The sequence below is a fragment of the Gobio gobio genome, assembly GCF_949357685.1.
Source record: "Gobio gobio genome assembly, chromosome: 16".
Lineage (NCBI taxonomy): Eukaryota > Metazoa > Chordata > Actinopteri > Cypriniformes > Gobionidae > Gobio > Gobio gobio.
In genome coordinates this window covers 42,770,668-42,790,253 of record NC_137109.1, presented here as the reverse complement: position 1 = coordinate 42,790,253, position 19,586 = coordinate 42,770,668, and the positions used below count along the sequence as shown (strand labels likewise).

Here is a 19,586-nt window from a genome sequence, read left to right as displayed (position 1 = left end):
TCCTCAAACTCGGTCCTGGAGTTTAGCTCCAACCCTGATCAAACACACCTTCCTGCGATTTTTCTAGTGATCCTGAATACCTTGATTAGTTTGCTCAGGTGAGTTTGATCAGGGTTGGAGCTAAACTCTGCAGGACAGTGGCCCTCCAGGACTGAGTTTGAGGAACCCTGCGCTAAATGTACCCCTAGGCGCCATTTTTCGACGCGCAGGTGCTCCATTGATTTCAATGAGAAAACTTTGGCATCATACACAGGCGCGTTGGGCATGGGAATGTTATCGTCATGAGGAAATTATATTGGGTTATGATTTTGCCATTATGACATGTTGGAGTGTGATTCTAAATTTAATCAGACAGCATCATTTTATTTACATTTATTTACATCTATTTAGACACGTTTGAACATGTAACCCAACCTCATCCCATCCCTAAACCTACTCGTTTGTGTTATATGATTGTATATATTATATGATATAAAATACAGGATATAACAGGCAGATATGACTGCATGCACAATTTATTCAAAAAGTACAAATCGCGCCAAAAGCGATCAGCGTCTCCATCCGCCAAAGATCATGCACACATTCAAATTTCAAAAATTGCCGTCCGAAGAAACGTTACGTCAGATTTCATAGTGATATTGCATTGGCTCTTGTATGTCTCGTGACCAATTGCGTCATTACGTCAGCTTTGATTGTAAAATGTCATCGGCTCTTGTGTGTCTCGTGACCGATTGTGTCATGCGAAAGAGTCATTTGAATGAGATATGACTGACTGAGTGTGTGCGTTGCGTCCACGGAGCGACGGGACCATAATTTCAGCGATTAAAACATTAAAGGAACACTCCACTTTTCTTGAAAATAGGCTCATTTTACAAGTCCCCTAGAGTTAAATAGTTGAGTTTTACCATTTTTGAATCCATTCAGCCGATCTTTGTAGCACTTTTAGCATAGCTTAGCATACATCATTGATTCTAATCAGTCCATTAGTATCTCATTCAAAAAATGACCAAAGACACTTTCAATATTTTTCCTATTTAAAACTTGACTCTTCTACAGTTACATCGTGTGCTAAGACCAACTGAAAATGAAAAGTTGCTATTTTCTACACCTATACGGCTAGGAACTACTTTCTCATTCCTGCGCAATAGTCGCGGATCTTTCCGGCCGTACCATGGCTGCAGCGGCGCAATGATGGAACACAGCGCCTGAAAGTAGCCCCAGCTAGGTAACTTTCAATGTGACGGGCACTAAGTTCGTGTAGTTGCAGAGAAAGTTTCAGGCTTGCAGCCGAAAAATTGTGTTGTGGATTTACCTTTGTGATTAGCCATGGTTCTGTGTGTTGTAAAGGGCTGTGATAGTAAGTCAAAGGTGTATACTACCACCATGTTTCACAGAATACCAACGAATCATTGCGCCGCTGCAGCCATGGTGCGGCCGCGAAGATCCGCGACTATTACGAAGGAATGAGAAAGTAGTTCCTAGCCGTATAGGTGTAGAAAATAGCAACTTTTCATTTTCAGTTGGTATTAGCACACGAATTAACTGTAGAAGAGTCAAGTTTTAAATAGGAAAAATATTGAAAGTGTCTTTGGTCATTTTTTGAATGAGATGCTAATGGACTGTTTAGGATCAATGATGTATGCTAAGCTATGCTAAAAGTGCTACCGCCAGATACAAAGATTGGCTGAATGGATTCAAAAACTGTAAAACTCAACTATTTAACTCTAGGGGACTTGTAAAATGAGCCTATTTAAAAAAAAAATGGAGTGTTCCTTTAAGATCAACTCTGTTCTTTACGTGAAGATATTCATATGACTTCAGAAGACTTGGAATGCAACATGAGTTAATACTTTTATACAGTTTTTGCAATAAATACCTGTGAGTGACTCTACTTTTATTTGCCTGTTACGTGTTTTATATTATTTAGAAGTGGGTAGGTTCAGGGTAGTAGTTGGGTTAGTTGCTCCAAAAATATAAAAGTAGCCTATAAATATTCATAAAATCATGTCTGCTTTTACAAATGCAAAGAATTAAACTCATCCTGATCTGACGCAATGGACAAACAACTGAAATCTATGGAGTGCCCTTTGCGTCGATATAGTGACTTTAATGTGACTCTTTAATGTGACACGAAAGGCACTTGACCATGCTTCAAATTTTGATGCCCTGGGAGTGAGAATGGGTTGCATATTCATAGATTGGGAGGTTTCCAATGGCACGAGCCATGGATGCTTGTCATTTTGCAGCTCTTTAGCACTGTAAGGTACACAGAAGCACAATGATTGGTGGAAGAAGCTTTTGCCTGCACAATTTTATGCTTTAAATTGAATCCAGATTCACATATTTAATTGAACAATTTGCCCATGTGATGTTAAATGTTACATTTCATTCAGTAGATACACTTTTTTCTGCTTTTATTCAAATGGTTATATTTTGAATTATTTTATTTATTTGTTACTCATAGTCATGGATCACAAGATGTTACAGGCCTTAACAATATAATATTTTCTGTAAAAAGTGTCTTATATAGCTGAAAATCATGATTTTTACAACATTAAATTGTTTAAAAATAACTTTTATCTTATAAAAATGTGTGTCCAAAAAACTTGCATCAATTCAATTACCTTACCATACTTTGCTTTTAATTTGTTGGAATGATCTCCCACAACTATGTAAGATAAAGGAAATGATGTCACTTTCCCTCACTGATAAGATCTGAAGCACTGAAAGGTATGTCTGCTCTCTCTGAGAAAATATTTTAATCTAAAAAAAAAAAAAAAAAAAAATCTACACCAACAGTTGTTTTGTAAAACGTCACGATTGTTACCACAATATCAAAAGTAAAACAGAATGGATATCACACAGTGGGGTGTTTAAAAGTCTTTTAATCATGATTTCATTAGTGCCATGTGCTCTTAGCATTTATGCTAGCAAAAGGAGTTTTTGGCTAAAAAGTTTAAACTTGTCAATCCTGTTACCGATGCTATTTCTACACATTGCATAATTTGTCTGTAACAGAGTTAACGAACAATACTATAAAGAAATAACTTTTTTGTTAAAATTAAAAAAAGGAAGTAACTTGTGTTTAGCAAGCACTGAATTATTAAAATTGTATGTTTTCAATAAGATGCTGGAAATAATTTCTGTTAGTGAACAGTTTTTTGAAATGCAAAAGGTATCTCCAATTATAGAATCTCTCGTATACATGATGGAAAATTAAAATACGAAGTCCAAAGAATCACACAGAATATTTTTTTGACCAACAGTCACATAAATTACCCCCAAAATGTGTATTATTATTTTGTTTTTAAATATTATAGTAATAAATTGATTGTTAATTAAGTGTTCATTTTCAGTTTTAAGTTTAAAGGGATAGTTAACCCAAAATGAAAAATGTGTCATCATTTACCCGCCCTCAAGTTGTTCCAAACCTGTATGAGTTTCTTTCTTCTGTTGAACACAAAAGAAGATATTTTAAAGAATGTTGATAATCAAAACAGTTGATGGTAGCCATTGACTTCCACAGTCGGGAAAAAAAAGTCAATGGCTACTGTCTGGTTACCAACATACATTCAAATGTCTTCTTTTATGCATAACAGAAGTATGGTGGGTGAGAATTTTTTTTTCAGTTTTTTAGTGAACTATCCCTTTCATTTTACATAAAAATGTACATTAGTTTAATTTGAATTTAAAAAGTAAGACTGATTATCCTTTAACTGCTAGTTGATCGGATTAGTTCTTAAGATACAGTTTTAACATGATGGCTATGTTTATGCAACTGGCCCCAGTTTTTATGTCACTCAATCCAATCGCTTCTTTCTTCATATTTCTTAGTAACTAGTAAAGCTTGAAAGAGATGGCAACTGTAACTAAGGGCAACAGCGACTAATTTGATTGATTGCTACCCCGCCTTTTTCCTCCATCTCTGATTGAAATGCTTATGTCCTTGCCATGTGCTTGCAATTTTGCATAATCAGGGTAGATACAATTGTTAAAAACTCAAAACTCAATGAGACATTTCTACCGGTAAACCATCTACCCCAATACCTTACAAAGATCGTGTGGGTTAGAGATTTAATATATATTTTTTGTCACATTCAGTGTGTAGATATACTGTAAGACAGGATTTTGTGTGTGAAGATGGGTGTTGATACATTTATTCAGAAATGCAAAAAAAAAAAAAAAAAAAACGATATGCTTTTGTGACGAGTTCTGCTTGTCACTCAAGCAAGTCTTACCAAACATAAACAATCCACCAAGACATTTACAGTTTTTTAACTGTCACCAATCAAGTAAGATGATTTTTGATGCAGATCAACACCTGTTCAGCTCACATTGCTTCTTAAATAGATCAGCCACTGGGAGAGGAGGGAGGGAACATGACAGCTTAATAGTCCGTGAAGATTTTTGATAGGCAGAGAAACCGGGTGGATGACAGTTTGTGTTTTGTGTGCACTAGCCCTTAGGAATGAATCAGTATAAACTCACTTAGCACTCAGACAAATATCAAAACATACGGCTCCTCTTTTTGTCAACTTCAGCTCCAATCACATGTAGGATTATGACAGAGAAGGTAATTTGGGACAGGAAATGGTTTCTGAACGGATTTGGAGTAGGTCTGGATTGGCACATGATACTCAGTACAGCAGCTGTGAAATCCTGTGGAAGTCTGTTTGTTGTGGAATTTCTGTCCTCTAAAGGCGGAGGTTTTCAGAAATATCCTTTGTTCATTAATCGTGTTATCTAAATACACTTTTCAGCATGTTTACATCTGATATTGACATCTCTCTTGGGCTCTCTGTGTTTGTGTGTGACTTTTTAATGTTTTTGAAAGAAGTCTCACCAAGGCTGCATTTATTTGATAAAAAATACAGTAAAAATGTAATATTGTGAAATATTTTTGAAATGTAATTTATTCATGTGATGCCAAGATTTGTTTTTTATTAAAGGGATAGGTCAACCAAAAAAAACCAAAAAAATGTACGCATCCTCAAGTTGTTCCAAACCTGTATGAATTTCTTTCTTCTGCTGAACACAAAAGAAGTTGTTGAGCCCCATTGACTTCCATATCATTTTTTTCAAAGGTTTCAAAGTGAAGCACAACACTTTAATTATCTACATGCGTGCAGGTTACACGTTTCCTCCAGTGTTTCAAATCAGCTCCGTTCACAGTAAATGCTGCTCCACACAAACTTTCCAATAACGTGCATTTGGGAATGTCTGCCTAATATCTGACCAATAGCCGGCAAAGTTGGGTTGTTACTGTTTGCCAACTTTTTAAAAAGTTTATTTTGCTTTGTCAATATTCAGTGTCATGCTGATGAGAGTGATGTATATCGTCAGAAAGCCAGAGGATCAAATCTGATCACAAGTGCTGACAGGAGACTTGTTTGTTTGTCTTGGCCTTTGGTTAATAAATCTCTTATTTTGCAGTGCTGTCATACGCCTGTCTGCTAGGCTACATATTTAAAAGATATAAACCCCAAAGATAGTGTGATGCCAGCTGGTTTTCATGGGTTGGTAGGTCTTTAGCTTGGAGCTATTCAGAATTTTTGGCCGTACACAGTCTTTAATTGGTTTACCTTAACAGCTACTTGCTGACAGAGGTGCCCTCTGGTTAAAAAGTCTGACACAAATGGAAGTTTAATAAGGCAGATGTGATTTTTGTTAACTCCATTGCTATCAACTAGCTAGCAGATGGACGGTCTCAGGGTCTATCTTTAGCTGTGTTAATTTATTACCTGAGGTGTAAATTGTCAACCGAGGAATACCTTCTGTCAAAGCTGGATTTATTCTTAGTTGTTGCCCTGCTACAACCAACCATGCGGCCAGAAAATGATGCTGGAAGAGGAATGAACTAACAACTGTGTACACACACACACACACACACACACACACACACACACACACACACACACACACACACACACGCAGCGTTTTAGCGCAGCCCACTTGCCTGTGACCCTTAGGAAACATGAGCACTGGAGAGATTGCCTCCATATACTGTCATGATTATATGAAATAATTGGCTTGCAATTCATATAATTGTGATTTAATTTTCACATTGACATTATTTTTGTCACTTGTTCAGTGTATTAAAATGAGCTACAGCAACACGAGCAACTTAATTTAATTGTGTTCTGTTCACTTAAAACATTTTCTTTTTTTAAAGTAAAAAGGTTCACTTAATTTATTTGCGTTGGGACTATATTAATAATTTTTGTTGACTGGATAGTGGGCAGTGGATCTGTAGTTCCCAGCATGCTTTGCAAGGAACTGCATTGGGAGAGTAAATTTGGAGATTAACGGTGCATCTGAAATCTGAAATTAGTTATGTTGGACATTTAAAGAGTTTCTGTAAGTTTTTTGAAATGTGTAGTTACCATTGTGGTAAAGAGTGGTGCTTGTGTGTTTACTCGCTTCACTCACTCAAAAAAAAATATTTTATGATGCTGTTCACTTTATTTAAGCAATTCATCTTGATTTAACACCATTATATCCGATTTCTTGTTCAAATGTGATTGCTTCATGTTAAATTGACTTGAAACAGTTTCTCTTTGACTTAACTTGATGTTTTTATTTTGAAATTATGTGTTTCAATCAAGTAACCCAAACAAACAGGACTTTCACTTCCCATCATGCTTTGCAAAGGGGCTGAATTCGGATGGTAAATGTTTAAATAATGTGCTATTTTATGCATTTTTTACAATATGAGAAAATGGAGAGACTTTTTAATGTTTAATGTTATGTTGGTATTTAAAAGTTTCTTGTTATGTTAGTGTTTTTGGGGGGTTACCATTGTGGTGAAGTGTAGAGCATGTGCTTGGGTTGAGGACCTGCTATATATTCTACGAATATATTTTACAGACTCTAAATGTTCAAAATAGCTAAACATTAAACTCTTAAACTCTAACAGGCCGTTCCATTTTCTTAAAAACTCGAGTCTGAACAGCAACAGCACTGGTTGACTCAACAAGAGTGAATTATGTTCAGGAAACATTCACAGAATACGTCAAATGTAACTGGTGTGATCTCTTTCACTTTGGATGAATTTTACTCCTCAGTGCAATTAACCCAGTTTAAATTCAAATAAATCCGTTCAACTGTGTGGAAATAGGTGTCATAATATGATCAAATTAGACCAGCAAGCTATTTTTTTGAGTGCAGTGAGTAATAACTAACAGACTCTTCCTATTTGATCATTCTAATCATTGCATATACAGTAATGATGTATGAAACTGCACTCATAAAAAGGTTTGTTCAATGACCCTAGTGAAGGAAAATGAATGTAACACAATAAATAGCTAATAGCACATGTTTTTATGCTAAAGACATACACAGGACATACACATTAAATTTTGTTGAGCCAACTCAATATACATTATTTGTTTAAATAAACGTGTTTTCATTCTCATTGTACAGGCCTAAACTAATTGCATGGAAAAGTTTTTCTTAATTGAATTAAGTTCATTGAACAAAATTTGCTGGGATGAGTTTATTGATAAATTGCATATTATTATGTGACAGTATCGTAATATATTTTTCCATACATTTTTCACTTTAATACAAACGATGAATTTATGTTGGTCCATTGGTTACTGTTATGAGTTGTTAAAGAAAAAGATGTCTTTGTTTTTTGTTTTTTAACCAGTTTAAATTATACAAATGCTGGGTTAAAAACAACCCAAGTTGGGTTGAAAATGGACAAACCCAGTGATTGGGTTGTTTTAAAATAAACATTTAACCCAACCGCTGGGTTAAAACAACCCAATTGCTGAGTTTGTCCATTTTCAACCCAACTTGGGTTATTTTTAACCCAGCATTTTTTAGAGTGTATGTTCCAATGATGCTATTGTTACCTGCAAATGATGTTGTTAGTATGTGTTGACAGTGTTTTCTTTACTCGACTAAAAATACTGAAGCAAATTAGCATTTCATCAGCCTTGGTAGATCTGTGAATTCCTGTCCTCTCTTTGGTGAAGATGCTATGCATGTTAGAACCTTCTGCCACAATACATGCTCATCATCGCGTGATGATCTTACATCATATCAAACAGACTCTCTCTAGAGGCAATTTAGCATCAAACGTCCAATAATCCGCAATCAACATTGACATGCCAATATGGTGCTACGCACAGATCAGGGTGTTGACGCCATAAGATAAGAAAATCAATCAGCAGACGAATGACAGATTACACCTTGAGTAACCTTCACTAGCTGCCTGTTGAATTATCTCACAAAAAGAAATCTTATATAAAGGAAACTCTATTTTAAAGCAAGTATTTTTGGGCAAGATTGGTGCGTTTACGTGTTCTGTTACAAAATAGCCATACTAGATAAACTAGCCAGTGTTGCCAGGGCTTTCTCAGGTTTCAGACGCTTAGCATTTAATTTAATATCAGTCACATAAAAGTCGACATAAAATCATAGTGTTGTCTTTCATGGTGCTTGTAATCACTCTTTCCGTGTCACGGCCCATTTCAGGACTTTAATATTGGTGTGGTTTCCCTTTTTCAAGCTGCAGATTGACACGTTAGCTTGCGTCGCTTGTTTTTCTAACCTACCTGCAAGTCATTTCACCTTGAGCTGGCATTGGCCTGAACTAGACTGGATTGATTGGTGCCGCAGCCACATGCTGGGTCACCAGCCTTAAATAATCCATAATTGAACGGCGGGTGCAAGCGGGAGGCCTTGAACGTCGCATTGACAGTCGCAAATGGACAGTTCAATCAAATTAGAACTAGCAGAAAATATTCCTGTAGAATCCTTGAGCCAAGCCTTGACCTAAAAGTGTGCTGGACAGACTGGTTAGGGGTTCCTGGATGTGCCCGCGTGGCACCTCTGTGGCTGATAGATTTAATGTGGCCCCTGGAACAGTCTGTCTGTCTCTTCTCTTCTTCATAGACTGCTGCTCACTGGAGTGAGCCGAGGATTACAGTATCTTATTAGTGCAAAAAGAGACAGCGTTCACTGAGTCATCCTGCCTGTTGGTCCACATGGGCCACATATCCAGCTTCAGAGTGCCTAAGGACTCTGAAGGAATATATAGCAATATTACATTATTTTTACATTATTATAATATTTGGGGGGGTATATTAATTTTATATATAATATATATATATATATATAAAATTAATATACCCCCCCAAAAAATACTCAAAATAATAAAATGGGTATAAAAAAAAAATAAAAATAAAAAAATAATAATAATAAAAAAATAAAAAAATAAAATAAAATAAATAAAATAAAATAAATATAAAATATAAAATATAATATATATATATATATATATATATATATATATATATATATATATATATATATATATATATATATATATATATATATATATATATATATATTTTAATGTTCTACTTGGAGTTTGAGAGGTTTTTGGGGGAGGGGATGAATTCTAGTTTTGATCCTTCCTCTATGTTCAGCATTATTTCGGACTGTTTATTATTAGTGGTGCCTAAGAGGTGTTCAAATCCATAATCACGCACGCCATTTATTCTGTTAAATAATGTGGCCTGTTGAGGAGAAGTGCAGTTTTCTAAGCGATTCAGCTTTCTTTTTTTGAGTATTTTTGGGGGGGTATATTAATTTTATTATCATATACATTTATTAATTAATTTCTTTACTTTTGTTTTTATTTTTAATATGTATTTTAAATATTTGTATTTTATTATTATATTATTATATTATTTTAAATTTTTTCACCATTTTTAATTTATTCTATTTATAAATTGTATTAACCTATTTACTTTAGTTCTTTTGATTTATTTATAATTTATTCATTTAATTTAAGCATTGTTTAGCAGAATGTTTGTTTATTAATTTTATTATTGTTGTTTCCTGTTTGTTTTATTTTTATTGCATTTTATTTCCTTTTGATCTTTTTGTTTATTACGAGTCATTTTATTCAAGGGAAAGGAATGATGGGGAGATGTTATGAGGCAGATTTGAACTCGTGTTGACCTCATAAGCATCGTGGCTCAATCTGTCGGTACACGGCTTAGAATTTTGTCAATGTTTTAATGACGTTTTCCGAATTGCTCTGATTATTCATGTGTTTGTTTACCTCTAGTTTGGCCGCTGTTTCAGGGCTCAGACGTCCAGAAGCGATAACGGCTAATGAAAAGAACGTAATGCAATGAAAGAGAGTGATATGTTCGCCAAACAACAAACACTACATTATTCAACACAATTCAAATCTCTAATGTGTTTTAAATGCGCGTTTACCCCTCTAATTCAACACTAATGATAAACATCATTATTGCCACTAGTGTGTCTATACAGGTGATGGAAGCAATTCAGTGCATCGGAGAGTGATGCTTTGTTCCAACTGTATTCAACGAGAAGTCAATGAAAAAAAGTCCCTTGTGATGGGCACATGCTGACCTTCTGACTGATCGTCCTAGTGTAAGTCAGTCCCCCCTTAATCCCAGCTCCCATTGATGAATCTTAGCTCCGCACACTCTAGATGCGGCCTAATTGAATTTCCTCGGTCACAATGAAAACTTACTCCAACCTGCCAGTTTCGGGCTGCGCCTTTGATAAGCAAATGACCCCTGTGGAATTGAGGTCACTGGCAGCAAAAACAAGAGTGAGTGGGGGGAAAAAAATCAAGTCTCTTCACCAGACAAGCCCCTGTATCGACTCAAGGGAATAAGAGCAGCAATGTCACTGCGGGTCTGCGAGTCTTCTGCATTTCAAAACACACACACGCTGTTTGATTTAGCTGCCCACATCCTCTTCACAATAACAGTTCTTCATAGCAGTAATGAGAACTGTTACTCACACATTTGGATGGATAACATCCTTGAATAATGCATCTCTTTTCCACCTAGTCACTCCTCCTTTCGGGAGCTGTTGGTGCAGACACAATGAACAGATGTTCGCTGCTGCAATAATATGTAGAGCAGTCACTGCAAAGTCACGCTGGGACTCAGATAAAGTTATGGTGTAGTGTGTCGGAACGGGATGTTATCATATCCCTGGATTCTACAGTAAATGCACCATCGAATTCGACCAGGACCCTGTAAGTTCCCTGGAGAGAAAAAAAAAACATCTCATCCATGGTTTTTCCTGTGAGACTATACTACCACAGTCGAAGGGGGATAGTTTACTTTGTCGTGTCGTTCCAAACCTCTATGACTGACTTCTGTGAAACATAAAAAGATATTTTGGGAAGTGTATTTTTGTCTAGACAAAGGAAGTCAATGGTAACCAAAACGGGTTGGTTACCAAGCGTTTCTTCTTTTATTTTCCACAGAAGAAGGAACGTCATACAGGTTTGGAACAACTTGAGGGTGAGTAAATGATTTGTCATTTTTGGGTGTACACTATCCCTATAAATAATTGTTACTATGCAGGAATTTTAGCAAGTTTTAATAAGTGTTAGGAAACATGTTTCAGTTAGGGCTCGACATTAAGCCTGTTCACATGCTTGTCCTTCGGACAAGTAAATCTGTCATTCACTTGTCAGAGTAAAAAATTAGCTTGTCCAGATTTTATTTTTAGTAAATATACCGTAATCTATTCTGAAGCAATATTCTCACCCAGTGTTCAATCAGCTTTGACATATTTAAATATGCATATTTGACCATTTTTACCTTTTTATAAAGGGCATTTTTCCATAATCTTACTAAATATAGGCTATGCTTTAGCTTTCATTTTATATTTTTAAATTTGATCTATAAATTAAATTAGAATAAGACACTATAGGCTGTTACCAATCAAATTAAATTATTTACATTGACAAAATTACAACTGCATTAAAAAATGTTATGAGATTATTTTAAATATTTTTGAATATACAAATAAGAAATGTTGGAAAGATGAAACTAAACCACCAGTAGGTGGCAGCTTAATGAGAGTCATTGAGTCGATTCATTCAAACGATTCATTCAAGAATTAGGTGGTCGTTTACGAATAGGTCATTGAATCTGATTCAACCGATTCATTCAAAACGCTGAATCATTCAGTAACATGCTGTTGCTGTGAGACACATTACGTTTCTGTTGTGATCTTTGTTTTGAACTATTTTCGCTGCTGAAATAGAACAAAAACAGTCCATATGGCATCTAAAATGTAAGTGACTTAATGTTGATTAATTCTTTATGGAACTGGCGTATGCGTCATTTTCAGTCGTGATGGTATTCAGGAAAACAACACTCTTGTTTGTGTGATGTTGCTTAACTGTATCATATGTTATAAATATAAAAACTGCACAATTTTAACTGTGGATGTTAACTGAGTTTCTGTGTGTGAGCAGCGCTCATGTGATGCCTCAACAGCTCAACCTTGTTAAAGTCAGTTTGTTTTATATTAGTATCCACTATCGATCTCCACTTACACTGAATGCAGAATCATTATTGCACTTTGGTGATTCCCTAGTTATTTTTTGACGTTTTAACCAGGATACTTGTCCGTTGGGCAAGTAAAATTCTTTTTCACTTGCCCCTTCAAAAATCCACTTGTCCCGGACAAGCGGACAAGCCTTAATGTCGAGCCCTGCTTCAAAGCCGTGCTTTTCAACCTTTTTGACTAGGGATGCACAATATATTGGCCACCATATCAGTATCGGCCAATGTATGTTCCTTTTTAATGTTATCGTTATCAGCCCAATAAGAAAATTTAGCCGATATATACATTTATTTCCTTCAGCTGAGACACTTCAGATCCGCACTGTTCCCCATAATGGTTTAAAATAGCTTGAAATATGATTGGAATCACTTCAAAAAGGAAAATATGGTTGAGTGCAACATGTGCAGTGCAAGTCTGTCATACAGGATACATAAAATTATAATGAGACCATCATTATAATTGAGTGCTTGGGGCATGGTTTTAATTGTGAGACGTTTGTTTTTATAATCAAAAAATAATTATCGGTTATCGGTATTGGCCAAAATCAGTGCATCCCTAATTTTGACTGAAAGACCCCCCAACACAATATCAAAAGGCTTCCTGATGTAGGGATTTCTGCCATAGATTTGACAAAACTGCTTGTTTTTTTTTTACTTTTTTTCACCAAAAACAAAAGAGTATTAGATTAGTATTAGAGTGTTATATTACATTAATTAACCACCATTTATTTTGTGATTTTCTGAAGTTTAGAGAACGGTATTATTTTTCAATAATACCATGGCTTTTGAGAAAAATAAATTTGTATTTAATTTTCTTTTATTATTTGTATTATATAAGAAATAAATGATTTAGTGTTTTTTTGAGCATTTTAACGTAGAATTAGGTTGTTTTAAAATATTAATAATTTATTAATTTAACTACCTTTTATTCAGTGAAGTTTGCTGATGCCCCCTAGTGGACCTTGGTCCCCTCGTTGAGAACCACTGCTTTAAAGGTTTAGTTCACCCAAAAATGAACTTCATAATTTTCTCATGAATTCATGAATTAACTTTTTAAGTTTAAAACTTGATGAATTAAACATATGCTAGTGTTGCATTTTTAAAACACTGTATCAAGTTTAAAATGGTTTACCATTGGGAGGGGGGGGGGGGGGGACTAATTTCTGTGTTCCGTTACATTCACACTATTCCTTATGATGCCTGCATTGAATTCTGGGAAATGCCTGGAAACTGGCTGACCTTGTGGTCTGTTATGAAAAATGCACTGGGTTCAGCTAACCCCAGAATGGAAAGCGGCATCATTATTATTCTTTTTCTGAATTTTATGTCTGTATTAAATAATTTGTTGGATGTCAACGCAGAAAAATGGGACGGGTTATGAATTTTTAACAATTAATTTTGAAGGTGTGCCACATGTGTTGAGTATGCAGACGCACAACACGACAAAAGCATAAAGCAATAACTCAGAATTATGATTCAATCTCCGCAGGGCCTTTTTTCTTTCAGGGTCTAATAAATGTGTCTTCATTTCAGAATAATTTCCTCTGTCTGTGGGGGGTTTAACAGTATTGGAAGCGGGTGCTCGCATGTGACACTCGGTCTAAGAGTCAATTATTCTTTAACTGTGTGACCCCTTAGACCCCAAAGGGAGGGTTGCCACAGCGACCTCGCTCAAGGGCTCATGGGTGAACATTTTAATGGTGTTCCTAGTCAAAGACTTCATACTCGGTTAATTACTAATTATACAAATCTTCGTTACAGTATTATCCTGGCCTATCATGCGGCTAAATCTGTCATGCAGGAAAAGTGAATTTTCATGCCTGAGTAACAGTGCAGGCCGCTTGGCATATTCACCAAAGTGAATGAAACCCAATGTGGCGGCCTCAGCGGCTCGTCGTGAAGCGCAGAGGGAGTGCGAGGTCAGAAATCCGGGTAATTGAAGCTAAAAGAAACAAAAAGCAATTAATAAAACAATCAGTGTTTAAGATAGCTTTTCCTCGGACTATTTCAAGACTACGCCTGTTTCCCTTAATTGTATTTTACGTTTTAATGCGAGCGATGATTACATTCTCCCCCCAAAAAAAGAAAAAAATCAGCATGATATTAGTGGTCTAATATAACTATTTCCGCTCCTATTGAATTGGTTATGCAATTTGAATGAAACGCAATGCGAGTGGAGAAATTAATTGTGAGTGTTATTTTCAGTGCGCTTATTTTAGACTGGGTTACAGAGATTTGTGCATTGAATCTCGTATTTTTGACCCATTGCAAAAGTGTTTGAAAGCATCAGCGAGGATTAAAGTCCAGACGCTGTGTCAGAGGAGAGCGAGATTGTCTGAGAGGTCCATTTTGATGTTGACGCCCTGAGTAACACTGGAGGGTGGTTTAAATCTAACAGTAATTGCATGTGCTCCTAATGTCTGCCAAGATAGCGAGACACAAGCTCTCTATGCTGCCCTATTTCTCTCCTCCTAGAGACTCTCCGCCAAGTGGTGATGGATGTGATGTTCATTGATTTGTGACAGACAGGTTGAAGCGAGAACTCAACTGACCAGCAGGATTTGAGATGATGCATTTTTGTCACATCGCTGGAGCATCTGACCACACTGTGGCTAATTGCAGAATGCGGTTATTGGAGTTGTGTTGTGCTTATTACGGTTCATTGACATTAAATGCTTGACTGGTCATGCAGTGCAGTATGAGTTTCAGAACCTAGAGAGCTGCTGTCTTCCTAGACGCACCATATTTGGACATCATAGGGGCAGTTCCTCGCATACTCCTATGATGTGCAAAGATGTGTTTAAATATTCCATTGAGGCTGACAAAATCAATTTAAACATCGAAATGATGTCCAGAAATCAATTTGAACATTTGAAGGCAGCTATAATGTGCAAAAATCTGTTCAAACATTCAAATGATGCCAAAACGTTGGTTTGAAAGATGCCCAAGAATCTATTAATATATCAAATTGTGCAGAAATATTGTTCAGAGCCTTTTGAATGTACTTATGGAGCACAAAACAGATTCAAACATTTGAAGGATTCCAAGAAATATATGTTTTGGATGTTCAAATATGCACAGAAATGGATTTGCACATTTAAACACAGAAATCGATTCGAGCATTCAAAACTCCTTTTGAATGTTTTTATGATGCCTAAAAAGCAATACAAGCGTTTGAATGTGCCTATGATGCACAGACGTCTTTTTAAAAACATTTCATGCCCCAAAATCATTTTGAACGCTCTCATGATGCCCAGAAATCAATTTGAACTTTCAAGCACAACTACTGTATGATGCTCAACAGTCGATTGAAACATTTCAGTGATGCCCAAAATATTATATTGATGATCAAATTTGGACAAAAATCTAAATCAAATTGTGAGTTCAGTGATTTTTTAAATGTCTATGTGAACATAATAATATGCCTATAATGCCCCACTGGGTTAGAAAAACAAGAAAAAGGGAGAGGGGAAGAGGAAAGGATGAATAGGTTGGATGGAGAGATTATGGGAGAAATTATGGGGAAGGGGGATGTTGAGGGGAATGTGGACATCTTCAAGGTCATGCTTTGGTGTTGAGATGAGCGATAGCCATGGAGGAAAATATCAGAAGCTTAGGGGTTGAGGAGATGGTCTAGAGATACTGAAAAGAAAAATGATCTTCGTCTAACCCCATCCCTTCATCCTCAAATAGAGCTTTATAATGCATTACACATTTTGTTGTTGGTGTTGGTTAACACTGATAATGTTCATTTGTAATTGTCATCTGAAAATGAATCATTTTGTTGGATGACTTAACACCAGTTGTATAGACATTATTCATTTGACTGCGGTTGACAAATTATCACTTCATTCCCTTTTTTTTTCTTTCTTGTCCTCTTTTACATTTTATTTTCAGAAAAGACCTCTGAGCTTTGATGGGATAATCCTAGCCACTCATGTCTGAATGGAAACGCACATATTGAGTAACCAGGAAAAATATCTCCCACTGGAAGCTTGCATATATATTAATATGTGTTTATTTATTAATTCACCCCAAGAAAGCGCAGTAGAGTTTGGGATTTTCTATTTCGAGGCGGTTTCGCATGTCATACACTTCCTGCATTTAGTAAACAATGATTGTGACATTGCTCTGTCAATATTCCATGAGTTAACCAAGCAATGAAAAATGTTTGTTTGCAAAAAAAAAAAACTTAATTTGTTTCCCCTTATTGCAAACGTTTGGCAGCTCTTCGCTGGACGCGGTGAACCTTTTCCAAAAACCTTTGGAAACAGTGGACAGTTTGCCACGTCTGTGAAAACTTTGACAGCTGTGATAGATTTCACATTGTTGCCAAAGTTTTGTCACCAGTGACGTGCTTCTAATTTCTGCCAGCCAATTTGCCACATATTAACGGCGAGTTTGACACAAAAAAACCTCGGCTGAAGGACAGTCTCTGAACAGCTGTCTCTGTTAATGGCGATATGTTTAGAGCGGTGAGCTGAACGTGTTTGCTCTGTCTGGTTTGGTCCCAGGGCTGCCGGTGATGCAGGTGAAGATCGACATCTCCAGACAGCAGGTGGAGAAGATCTTTGGTCTGGAGGATTACTGGTGTCAGTGTGTGGCCTGGAGCACTACAGGAACCCAAAAGAGCCAAAAGGCATATGTGCGCATCGCCTGTGAGTTCAGCTCTGCTATCTTATAGTCCAAACATTTTGACCACATGCCACTTTTGTAATCTGATATAAATGTTTAGCTCAGGGGTTCTCAACTGGTGGGTCGCTCCCAAAATGGGTCACAAGTCTGTATTAATCTGGACAGGAGGTAATAACAGATGCAAAAACGAAATGCAAATAATAAATTGCAACTAACCATGCAGCAGAATTGTGTATAGTTTAGATACAGTACCAAATCAAATTCATTATAGATGAATTTTTCAATTTATTTAATTAATGTAATTAATCATAAATTAGATATTTTTAGATTTTATATTTTTTTAATGTTATGCTCACCAAGGCTGCATTTTTTTTAGCTAAAAAAATATTGTAAAAATAGTAATTTTGTGAAATAATATAAAAAATTATAATAATTGGTTTGTATTTGAATATATATTAAAATGTAATTTATTTCTGTGATGGCAAAGCTGCATGTTCAGCACCATTACTCCAGTCTTTAGTGTCACATGATCCTTCAGAAATCATTCTAATTGATTTGGTGCTCAAGATCATTTCTTATAAATGTTAAAAAACGTTGTGATGCCTCATATTTATCGGTCAAAAGTTTGGAAACTGTACTATTTTGAAAGAAATTAATACATTTATTCAGCAAGGATGCATTAAATTGACCAAGTGACTGTATAGACATTTATAATGTTGCAAAAGCTTTATATTTCAGATAGATGCTGTTGTTTTGAACTTTCTATTCATTAAATAATCCTGAAAAAAAATTGTACACAACTGTTTTCAACATTGATAATAATAGTAAATGTTTCTTGAGCAGCAAATCAGCATATTAGAATGATTTCTGAAGGATCATGTGACTCTAAAGACTGGAGTAATGATGCTGAAAATTCAGCTTTGAATCACTCATTGCATTTTAAAATATATTCAAATTGAAAAAAATATATATATTAAATTGTAAAAATATTTCACAATAATACTGTTTTTGCTGTATTTTGGATCAAAGAAATGCAGCCTTAGTGAACAGAAGATATACATGCATACATGCATACATACATACATACATACATACATACATACATACTGTATTTTAGAATTATTTGATGAATGTTATTTGAATAGAATTTATTTGAAATTGAAATATTTTTCTGTCTCTTTTGATCAATCAATTTAATACATCATTCCTGAATAAAAGTATTTTATTTATTCTTCTTTAAAAAAAAAAAACTGACCCGTGGTTATCAGCTAGAAAAGAAAACACAGCTATTATTGCTGACATCAAAGTTTGTGCATCCAATCAAACCTCACGATACCGAAGAAACCTTAAACAAGGGTTTAAATGACCACAATGTGTTTTGTGCAATTCATTATTGGCTTAATATAAAATACTAATAATAGATTTCAATATTTTTAAAATGTTATAGCAAAATTGTTACCGCCGGGTTGTGTCATCATTTGATCCCCAGTGTAAATTCTAGATCCCAAAGCAAAACCAATCGAGAACCACAGGTGTAGCTGGCTGTGTTTTACTAGTTAGTATATAATTTATCTTTACTTGTGCTGCGTTTAAAAGCACTAGCTACATGAACAATTGTTGCCTGCCATAGATATTAACATTGTTACTGTGTAAACAGCTAGTGTGTTCTGGTAAAAATCATGTTGAACAGAATTAATTTATCCCTAATGTCTTTTTTTTGTATCACTCCACCATAAAGGGTTTTGATAGTGATATACTTTCTATTAAAAGTTATTTCGAAATTCCATTTAGCCAATCAATCTAACCACTTATGCTCCGTGTTCTCCCTAAGGCTGATTGATTCAGTTGGTTTTATATGACTGTGATTTAATGTTTGATTGGGAAGTTTGATCAGGAAGAGCCCGTGGCAAGGAAATCTGCTAATCTGCAATGTAACACTTTGTAATTGCCTCAAGAGGCCTGGTGGTTTTGATATCTCTGTGATTAAACACCAGGAAACCGCACCACCGCACCGCCTCACTCAGAACAAACATCAGCAAAAAAAAAAAAAAAATGAGAAGACGCCCTTACTTTAAAGGAAGATGATAGCCTTTCTTTCTTTTTTTTGTGTCTAAAACAAAGATTAAAGCATTGTGTGTTTTGGGATTTATCTCAGAGTGCATGGTGCTTCTAAATATTCTTAATGGATATTTCTCTTGCCAAACATAGATTCACCTCAGGTTCTACTTTCGTATAATGAAAGGACTTTTAAAGGAATTTTCTCACCCAAGAACACATACAATGACCAGGGGTTTTGCGCGTGACATAACTTTCAACACAGTTTATTCCTGCACACAAAGTGTCATATGAGCACTCTGAATTTGACGCATGATTCATGTGGACAGCTTTTATGTTGTTTGTATGGAGTTTCTTTAGCTTTTGAAGCTTGGAAGCCTCCGTTCCCATTCACTGTAATTGTGTTAGGGGGAGCTATCCCTTTAACAAACTTGAGTTTTCCCTTCAAAGTCACGACAATGCCATCTCAGGACTTGATGGCATCTAATCCTTTGTGCCTGTCTTATTTCCATTAAATCCTATTTAATT

At 35.6% G+C, this 19,586-nt stretch overlaps 1 protein-coding gene across 1 annotated transcript in view; it reads left to right on the top strand.

Annotated features, from left to right (window-relative positions):
* Positions 1-19,586, top strand: part of unc5a (unc-5 netrin receptor A) — a 242,190-nt gene that overhangs the window by 143,992 nt on the left and 78,612 nt on the right. The window contains exon 3 of the mRNA XM_079838885.1: positions 16,883-17,026. Coding sequence (XP_079695011.1) covers positions 16,883-17,026 — 144 coding nt within the window. The remainder of the gene's footprint in view (positions 1-16,882; positions 17,027-19,586) is intronic.